The sequence below is a fragment of the Micropterus dolomieu genome, linkage group LG11, assembly GCF_021292245.1.
Source record: "Micropterus dolomieu isolate WLL.071019.BEF.003 ecotype Adirondacks linkage group LG11, ASM2129224v1, whole genome shotgun sequence".
Classification (NCBI taxonomy): domain Eukaryota; kingdom Metazoa; phylum Chordata; class Actinopteri; order Centrarchiformes; family Centrarchidae; genus Micropterus; species Micropterus dolomieu.
In genome coordinates this window covers 11,229,673-11,239,202 of record NC_060160.1, presented here as the reverse complement: position 1 = coordinate 11,239,202, position 9,530 = coordinate 11,229,673, and the positions used below count along the sequence as shown (strand labels likewise).

The window sequence follows — 9,530 nt, the reverse complement described above, 5'->3', positions numbered from 1 at the left end:
GCTCTGCAATTCTCCCCTATCCATTCATGAATCGTTGTTCCCTCCAGGCATGTCATAGATGCACTCTCCTGTGCGGTTTCAGAAGGACCTGTTTGGATGCAGAAAAGTTAATGTAGATTGTCCTCTCAAGCACATGCTTTTCCTTATTCCTGGTTTGATTCATCAACTGCTGCTATTAGTCTTATCACTGTTCCAGCTGTGCTGAATGTGGCCATTCAGTCAGTGTATCAGATGAGATCTAAGATCTAAGGGTCTAAATCAGGCATCAGGTGATAAAGCATACCCTGGAAGTTGATACGCTCTTTGAAATAATTATCACACTTGGTTTAATATACCAAAGTATTTTTTAACTTGCTACATTTAAATTTGTGATCCTTTGTCTCTCAAAGTGAAGTCAAAAGTTCATTTGTGTTGCAGGATTTTTAACTTTTTGCATTTTTATCCAGCAACTTTGTTTTGTTGTTTTTTTTTTTTTGTTCCATATTGTGTCTTGTGTATGTTTCATGCCAGATTTAATCTTTGGTTTTTATTTTGGTGAATATTTGGACAAGCGTGTTATGTGTAGGTTGTTTTATAACAGAAAATAAACCAAAGCAGACAGGTGTTAGATTGTCACAGTTCACCGGCACCACCTAGCTGTCAATTTTCTTCAAGCCACATGTCCATCCACATGAACCACACACCAACTATATATAATTCAATGTCGGTAATGTTCTCACAAGGGACAAAATGTACAGTATACCAGGCAGCAGTGAGGTTAAAGGTTTGGAGAACAAGGTCACATGATAAAATGTAAAATATAGATGTATTTTTTTTCCCTCTCCCTCCACATCCTAAACATACCCCAAGGGGTAATTGTAAAGCATTAAAATAAACATGTTGCTACATTACCCATTTTGGAATATACAAATATAAATGAATGATGCACACAACGGCAAATCTGAGTACCAAACTATATTTATTGTATACAGTAGTAAAAGACCACAAATAATGTACAAATCAGTAGAGAAACAAATAACATGACAAAACCGGGGCCCTGTTCTTCGTACATAACATTATTCAACTTGTATGTTAGCCAGAGATCTTTGTTCAGCTAACGCAGTTCTTTAAATGCAAGTGGGAAGCTGGTTTGTTGGTCTTGATAACTGTGCTCTTATTTTTTTAAGACAGGGAAGTTGAAACAGTTGCTACTTGTGATTGGCTTGTGCAGAGGCATGTCTTCCAAGAGTAACCCCACACTGATTTAGCATCTGTGCCACACAACTTCCTCGAATGCTTGAGAATTGGGCAGTCTTCAGACATCATTTTATATTCACTGGGGCCAGAGTGGAAATTAGTGAATATTTCACACAGCAGGTGGCAGCAAAGTAGTAAAGCCTTTTGAAAATGTCCGTCATATATTCAATCATAAATGTTAAAGTATTGTATTTGACTGTTTTTATTTTATGAATGATACAAAAATACAGCTGAAAAACATGTAGACTACAATTTAATTACCATTTAAAAATGACAGCAGCCTCCTACTGTGGCTGAGAACTACATTTAAGGCTATGGGAGCATATGGGAGACACATTCTTGAGGCCAATTACAACTGTAGCCCATATTGCATCATTTATGATACCTCTTAAAACAAGAGTTTAATATCTATTGCTAATGTTTAAGTAACAGTGCTTCATACCGCAACAAACATAATGGATTCATTTTGTACTTTTTACTACTCAACTCAAACCCTGTTCGGTTATGACAATACCCACTGATTGGTGCCTCCCAAAAAAAAATAAAAAAGTCGCCGCCCTGTCCGAAAATTATTAAAAATAGGTAAACATAAAAAGGGCTGTTATGATCCAACTTACTCTGAATAAGCTTGCGCTTTATCAGGTTTTGAGCATAAGGACTTTGCTTCAACAGCAGATATATTTTCATCAACCCAACTGTCATCCGTGTACGAAGAACGGGGCCCTGTACCTGTGGGTACAGAACACTCCATTGGTTGGCCTCCCTCCTGATATGCAACAAACTGCATGCATCCTTCTCAGAAACTGTAAAATATTGGAGACACCCCTCACCACATTGGGATATCTTCACTGCTTGCAACCCCGCAGTCAGGTTTTGTTTTTTTTTTTTAAACAAACTGCCTGCAACTGCTGCCTTTTACACACAAAAGAAACAGCTCAACAGTGAAGAGTCTTCAAAATGTGTTAACAAAGAGATACTGACTTTTGTTGGATATCCTTGCGCAAACTGAAAGCTGCTCCTCTTCATCTACAATCAGCCAGCCTATACAAAGATAAGACACCTGACCTCCGAACAATACTGTGGAACGACCTTCCTTCCCCCTCCCTCCCACTCACACACAAATGTAAAACCCACAAGCAGAGCTGTTTGTAAGAATACCATAGGGACTAGCCACTGGCCCACTTCATCAGAAAATAGGGAAAGTAAAAGTTATGTACCACAGATACCCATAGAGAACCTCTCTCAATTAGTATAAGTCAAATAAGCTAATAACATTAATGAAATACAAACTCCCTTAAAATGTAACAGTTTTGACCTTGCTGTTTTGCTTTGAGAGTGATCCAAGTACATTAAATATGAAACCGAAGTTTGGTCTTTGGAGTATTGGTCCAAGCCGCACAACATTTATCTTAACATCCACTCTGATACTTCTGTACAGAAAAAAAATAAAAAAAAAAATAAAAATAAAAAAAAAAATCAACAAGCCCCCCCGGGTGTCATTTCATAAAAGAAAAAATAAAATAAAACAGGAAAACATACAAAAACATTGCAGAGCTCTTCAGCAAAAGCACCTAAAATGCAGATAGAATTAAAATACCATTTTGACAGAAGAGCAGGAGTCACCATTTAGGCAAAAAACACAAGAAAGCGAAGTGAAATGGAAGGCGGGTGTGTATTAAGTTCAGATAGTGCTTCCACTTCAAAACATTTTCATGCCTACTGACTGTGACCCCCGGACAAAAACTTGCAGAGCCTCACATTCGATCCCCCAATGGATGACAAACGTGACAAACTACTGAATACTAAGCTTTCACTGGAGAGTGAATGAGAAGCACTGACAAAACCAGGAACAGCAGTGATGTGCTGTTGGTCCAATCACAAGCCTGCAGTGCCAGAAGGAAAGGTTGTCCTGATTGGCCAGCAGAGAGACTGTTGACACGCACAAAAGTTCAGTCCTGGCCGACACAGTACATAAACAGATGAGGAGCCCCCCCCCCCTACACACACACACACACACACCCCCCTGACGAAAAACCATGACAGACATATTTAAACTTAAGAAATAATAACGATAATAATAATAGGCTGAGAGGAGCACTGGGGAGGGGAGGGACAGTGACAGTGGCTGAGGGGCGTGGTCTGAGAGTGGCCATCAATGAGGTGGGGGGGCTTAGCAGTGCCCACCCGTCTGCTGCTGGAATACATCTATGGTGTCTTCATCTTCCATCTCCAGCTTAGAGGAGCAGAGTGAAAGAAGTCCCAGTTAGTGGTTATAAACATTAACTGAGCACACACATGATCATGCAAACATCATGTAAAAAGATTTCAGTGGAGGTTTTAATAAAAATAATACAATGGGGAAAAGAGCATAATATCTCACCTGTGCAGGTGTATCCGTCTCATTGATAGGCTGGCCATCAAACCTGAACCTGATCTGCCTTATTGCGAGACCCTGCAGGGGCAAATAGACACGAAGATGGGCAACTAACAGGGAGGTTGAACAACGTCTTACAGCAAATTAAGTAATTGTATGGTGTTGCAGGAAGGGTTTTAAAAGCGGTGATTCAGGCTTTCAGCTCACCTGCCGTTCACAGTACGCCTTCATTAGTTTGCTGAGAGGTGTGTGTCTTTTGATTTTGAACTGGACCACCGACCCATCTTGCCCGGCAACCTTGAGGTTGATGTGATCGTTCTCAGTCTTTACTCCCTCCTGTAGAAACAAAAATGTTTAACATCCGGTAGACCAGCAGGTTACAGGTAACAGAGATATCACATAACATATAACAGGTCGTAACATTACACTAGGGTCACAGATGCACCACAGGAAAGAGCACCGCCATCATAAGACTAATACAAGCCAAGCTAACGGTAAGTTACCAGACTGTAAGCTACATATAGCTTGCAACTTTAAAAGAAACTTCACAACATCAAAGTTCGATCACGATGTCTGCTGAAGGGATATGGTTACATCATTTTGAAGACATTTTAACCAAAAACCAAACGTATATCAGTAATTATAATTCAGGTAGGCTACAATATGTTGCCTCAGTCACAGACGCTAACGTTAGCATGTTAGCTCCGGGCTAGCTGGTTGGCACGCCAGCTCCTATAACCGATGCTGTGTTTAGCTGCCGGCTAACGCTGCTAGCAGTTTTGTTTTGTTGTACAGTGGCCAAACAAGCACATATGTGTTAAAAAAACAACACGACTAGCGCGGCTACATTGGTTTTTACAGGACTGCGTCACCTCCATTAGTGTTCTTTTGTCGCTGCTGCTGTTGCGGCATTTGCGGCGTTGCGGACATAACGTGGTCCCGTTTCGACAAAGAAAAAAATCCGCAAATGACAATCATGGTGTAATTGGTATTTCTGCTCACAATATTCGAGACTCGAGTTAGTAGCCCATAGCCTCAGCTATTTCCATCTATAGAGCGTTGTATAAGTGCATATACCTGTAAATATTGCTGTGCGGGTGCTCATTCATTTGCAAACAAACACTGCGCCGATTCAGAGAAACGTGCAAACCAGGCCATTTTAGATTGCACATCTGAGAAATGGTTTGGCAGGAGATCGACTGAGCCATCACTACAAGTCCACAGCTCTTTAAATATTAATATCTTACCTTTGGCTTTTCCTCTGACATCCTGGCTGTATTTTGTGTGCAGGCTTTCAGAATTACCGGCTAATTGGGCTTTATTTGTCTTTCTGGCGCCTTCTGTCCTCTCTTCTCCTCCGCTGACGAGTGCGCGCTTTGGACCGCTGTTAAAAATAAACGATAGGTTCGGAGAGGACCACGTGACCTTTGGAGGCGGGAGCGCGGACGCGGGAGCGCGCACATATGCAAAATACTCGATCACGCGAACTGAAGAACCCATGAAGGTAATATACTCTGAATACTCTGCACACCAAGTTAGTGCATGTCTTTGACTTGTGAATATTCACACACACCTATAAATTACACTGAATTAAATCACAAAAATAAATCATAATAGCCTATGTGATGTCAATAAGAGTTGCTTGTACAACATATTTTTGTAAAATCTAAAATTTCTGTATGACTTTTAAACTATATTATAGGCACCCACAGAAACTACACACACACACACACACACACACACACACACACATACACACACATACACAAAAATCTATTATTTTAATGGCTCATGCAGTTTGGCAACCTCTTGTATTCCACTCAGATGTTACCAACTGTGCCTTTTTAACAGGTCATGGCAAGAGATTATGCTGTTTTTTCTGTTTTCAAATTGAAATAGAAGGGTATAAAAAAGTATTTAGGACATTCTCATAGCAAATAACATTGTTTGAGACAGCTCATTGCCTTTCTAATTTCGGAGATTTCTTATGATTTACTTTAGTTCTGTTGTCAATATCTTAATACCATTGAATTAATACTTCTGAGTGTCCGTATTTGTGGTAATAAAAAAAGCAGACTGATTGGATAACCTTGGGGAATACCTATTTTACCCTGAAGCTGGTGGCTTGTGCCATATAGTAATTTGAAATAACCATTACATAAAATGATTATATAATGTGGTTTTTTATTGAAAAACTATATTCTTTTGAAATCTGTTAACCTTTCAAAAGCCTGTCTATAATCATATCAAAGTAATTTATATAACATTAATGTCAACAATAAAGTTATTTTTTTTAAATCACTTTACTGGTTCACCAAAATTTCCAAGTCACTGGACTTAATTCATTTCCAAAAATTGCCTCTTTACAAAAATACAAATTAATCCAGCAATGTCAAATATAAAATTCCTTAACCCATTATTAACATGATTTATTATATATTATATTATTATTAATTTATACTATGGATAAATAGCATCATTGAGTTTCCTTATCCTAATGATATGAAAATGTTCTTTACCTCACACAGCAGATGTCAGACTTTAGCCTCTAAAGGGCTTTGGTGAGGTGTTTTGAGCATTTAAACTTTTCAAGTGAAGTACTATAGGCTATACTGCAGGAGAACCACTACAGTTCAATCAACATTCACTTTTTAATAACTCGAGACACTGAATATAAGGCATAAGTTGTAGTTTTTATAAAAGCACAATGCAGTCAAAACACAAACAATAAAAGTCCACTGCCACTGAAGGAATTCATTAAAAGTCCAGTCGCTTTTATTATGCTTATGTGTCTTTACAGGATATACAGTCTATGGTTTGGCAAACTTCAGTCCAACTTCAGGATCAAAACATTTAACTTAAGTTAATGATTACTTTATAAATTCAGTGTGCAAGGGTGAAGATTTAATATTGACTTCATAGTATGAAAATATTTTCTAAACCTAATATGTAAAAACCAATCTGTCAGTGAAGCATGCAGCAATAACAAGAAAATTGACCTCCAACAAGTACAAAAGTAGATTATCATTTCTGACTATATCTCTAAATTAACAGCAACCAAGAGAAGCAAAACAGACAGAATCTGGAAATTCAGATGCAACAAATTTTCTAAAGCAAAAGAAAATACTTTTTTGATAAACAAACTGGATTATTTCCATTCTGTCCAATTAAACTCAAGACTTAACCTAATAAATAGTATAAGTAGACTGATGCTATATGAGCCACAGGATAGACTACTATAGAAGAAGGGTCATAGTGTGAATCTCAGTTCACAGATCCTCTCATGCAAATTTGGAGTACTGATTTTGCCCACTTAGACCTGAGGAGACATAAAGCAGTCAGTAAAGTCATGTATTGATTTCTAAGAATAGTTTGAGATTTGGGGGAATACATGCGCTTTTTGCTGAGACTTAGATGAGAGGTTTGATACTACTCTCGTGTCTGTCATTAAGCTACCATTAGCAGCTGGTAGCTTAGCTTAGCACAATCACTGGAAACAAGGGGAAACAGCTAGCCTGACTATGTGAAAGTAACAAAATCCACCTACCAGCATGTCTAAAATGCACTAATTAATGCATTATATTGCAAAAAAATAAGTGTGAAATGTTTAACAGTCACTATGAGGTTGACAGGCAACCAGTGGAGCCTACAGGAAGTTACTGCACCTGGCCAATAACCTAAATAGTCTGCCATAAAACTCTCCCTAACACCACAACATTACGTTTTTATATTTAGTTTTTTGTACGGATTAAATAAGCAAGATGTAATGTCTTAATCATGAGCTTTAAGGTTAATGGTTGCTGGCAGTAGCTTTGTATTTACTGTACAAGCAGGAAAGTAATATAATTCTTCTCATTTAACTCTTAGCAAAACACTTTTCAAAAGAAACAGAAAGACATACCCACACTATGTAGTATATTCACATGTATAGGAAAGAGAGAAGTGATGAAAATGTGTCAGCAAGTGAGAGAGCTCACCATATTTCTTCCTGATTTCCTCATGTCTCTGTTTCATCTCTGCCTTCCTGTAAAGACAAAACATTCTCTTCTGAGCCACACAAAGACTTGATAACATGTTTTCACATAAGCAAACGCTCCCAAAAGCTATGTCGCCACAAACCAGTTTGGGCTGGTAAGAATTTGACATGTGCATTTGTCCTTCATTGGTGTTGCTTTTTTTTGTTAGAAACCTACTGTATGTAGACTAAGACCTCAGTGCAACAGGAGCAGCTGGTATGATTGTAAACCGTGAGACAAATCTACACGTTGAGAGTATGCACATCAGGGCAAAACAGCATGGGTGAGGAAGTGAGGTTTTTGTTTATGGGGGACGAAACTATGCAGGAAGAAACTGCTCTTGTGTTGTGTAGTCCTGGTGTTGATAAACCAGTAAAATGTCACATTCAAAGAACATTTTTTCTGACCTTTCTTCCTGCTTGGTTTTCAACTTATCAGCCGTCCTCTGCATCTTGGCCTCAAACCTCTTGGATCTGACACACAAACACAAGACCAAAGTTAAGTAAGTTATTGTTAGATAGGTCATAGGAAAAGTACGCAGTATGTGTTTGTGTGTGTTTTGAGTGTAGAGACCTGAAGGTAACGACGCCTGAGCAGGCAGAAATGTAAAGCTTGTCATGTCATTTTATCTTCACATGATTAGACTTAAATTGCCCCACATAGTGCACACTGATCGTGATCACATGACATCATCTTGTAATGAATAAAGTTCCAGACAGAAAAATATGAAGTCACATGACAGAGTGACAAAGGTAGTTATCCTACAGTATGTTCTTACTCTGGCCTTAACCACACCTAACCATTTCTAACATAATGCATAGGCACAGGGATTTTTAGACTGATACCTAATCATAAATATAAGTAACATAAAACCTAAATGTGTTGATCGGGTGGTTGTATTTGTTCTTGTAGATTCTTCCTGTCAGAAAACAACATCACAAACCACTTAGAACAACCTGCTGTACATGCATGCGTACCTCAGAGGATAAGACAGGTATTTTTAAAAAATAAATGAAAGGGGTGCAGTGAGAGAGATAGGATCGGAACCAGATTAACCACAAAACCTGATACACATCTAAGAAGTTAAAACATTTACTGTAGATTCATTTCTACTTCTCATGAAATGTGTGATTTTGGAGAAAATCACATTCAAATACACAATCAAGAAAAGTCATAATTTTAAAATATTAACAATTTTTGTTTTTGTTATTCCATTTTGATTGTGTATATTATTATTTTGTTCATGCCTCTTCAAGTCTAATAAACAGAAGCTTGAAAATTGCTGACTATAACCGATAACCGATTTTTCCTATACTTGTCACGATCGTGGTGTGGAGGCAGGTTGGAGAACCCAAACGCACCACGATCGTGACAGAATGACCGGACCAATTAAGAGCCCAGCGGACACCATGTCCGAGGAACTTCTTGATCTGTGCCGGGAGCTTATGGTGCTGAGGAACATGTGGTATGGGGCTAGTCATGTTAGCCACAAGGAGGCTATCGTGTCCCTCACCCGAACAAAGTTGGCTGCAAATCCAGGAGCGGCCAACTCCTTTCCTAAGTGGGTGTTGGACTTCCTCCACACCTCAGCCGATTCCCAAGCAAAGTCAACACCAGTTCCTCTACCTGTTAGCCATGAGCAAGCTAACAGGCTGCCAGCTAGCGTCCGGCCGTCATCTCCCCGGCCGGCTAGCCCTCAAAGGACTTGTTCTCGGCCAGCTAGTTGCAGGTTTGGAAGCATCCTTCTGTCCTGCCCGGCTAGTGCCGCTAGCCCTCCGCCTGTCCTGCCTGTATCCTGCTCGGCTAGCGCCGCTAGCCCTCCGCCTGTCCTGCCTGTTATCGGTTTGGCTAGCGCCGCTAGCCCTCTGCCTGTCCTGCCTGTTACCTGTTCGGCTGGCGCCGCT

General features: G+C 39.4%; 2 protein-coding genes and 1 long non-coding RNA gene across 5 annotated transcripts in view; 1 reads left to right on the top strand and 2 right to left on the bottom strand.

Annotated features, from left to right (window-relative positions):
* Window positions 1-939: 939 nt before the first annotated feature.
* sumo3a (small ubiquitin like modifier 3a) lies at window positions 940-5,011 on the bottom strand. Of its 2 annotated transcripts, none has more exons than XM_046061778.1 (4): window positions 4,858-5,011; window positions 3,818-3,946; window positions 3,617-3,688; window positions 940-3,469 (listed from the first exon to the last, which is right to left on the bottom strand). In XM_046061778.1, exons 1-4 carry the CDS (start codon window positions 4,876-4,878, stop codon window positions 3,407-3,409), a joined length of 285 nt encoding a protein of 94 aa, XP_045917734.1. In that variant the 5' UTR covers window positions 4,879-5,011; the 3' UTR covers window positions 940-3,406. The 2 variants fall into 2 exon arrangements, with proteins under 2 accessions (XP_045917734.1, XP_045917735.1); XM_046061779.1 differs by lacking the exon at window positions 4,858-5,011 and adding an exon at window positions 4,483-4,575.
* The window catches only part of LOC123978528, an 8,109-nt gene continuing 2,238 nt past the window's right edge, over window positions 3,660-9,530 (top strand). The window contains exons 1-3 of one of the 2 annotated variants that reach the window (XR_006826996.1): window positions 3,660-4,104; window positions 5,015-5,114; window positions 8,065-8,128. This is a non-coding gene — a long non-coding RNA (uncharacterized LOC123978528). Of the gene's footprint in view, window positions 4,105-4,978; window positions 5,115-8,064; window positions 8,129-9,530 lie in introns of both variants that reach the window. The other variant, XR_006826997.1, reaches the window with a different exon arrangement.
* The window catches only part of pttg1ipa (PTTG1 interacting protein a), a 7,097-nt gene continuing 3,930 nt past the window's right edge, over window positions 6,364-9,530 (bottom strand). Inside the window, exons 5-7 of the mRNA XM_046061775.1 lie at window positions 8,034-8,099; window positions 7,588-7,634; window positions 6,364-6,929 (exon numbers count right to left, since the gene is read on the bottom strand). Of these exons, the coding sequence (XP_045917731.1) occupies window positions 6,892-6,929; window positions 7,588-7,634; window positions 8,034-8,099 (151 nt within the window). The 3' untranslated portion in view covers window positions 6,364-6,891. The remainder of the gene's footprint in view (window positions 6,930-7,587; window positions 7,635-8,033; window positions 8,100-9,530) is intronic.

Excerpts from the sequence above, each read along its gene's own strand:
- sumo3a (XM_046061778.1), bottom strand. The coding sequence starts at position 4,878 with ATGTCAGAGGAAAAGCCAAAG. Across the intron at positions 3,947-4,857 it reads TGTCAGAGGAAAAGCCAAAG|GAGGGAGTAAAGACTGAGAA; the intron begins GTAAGATATTAA and ends TTGTTTCTACAG. Across the intron at positions 3,470-3,616 it reads AGACGGATACACCTGCACAG|CTGGAGATGGAAGATGAAGA; the intron begins GTGAGATATTAT and ends TGCTCCTCTAAG.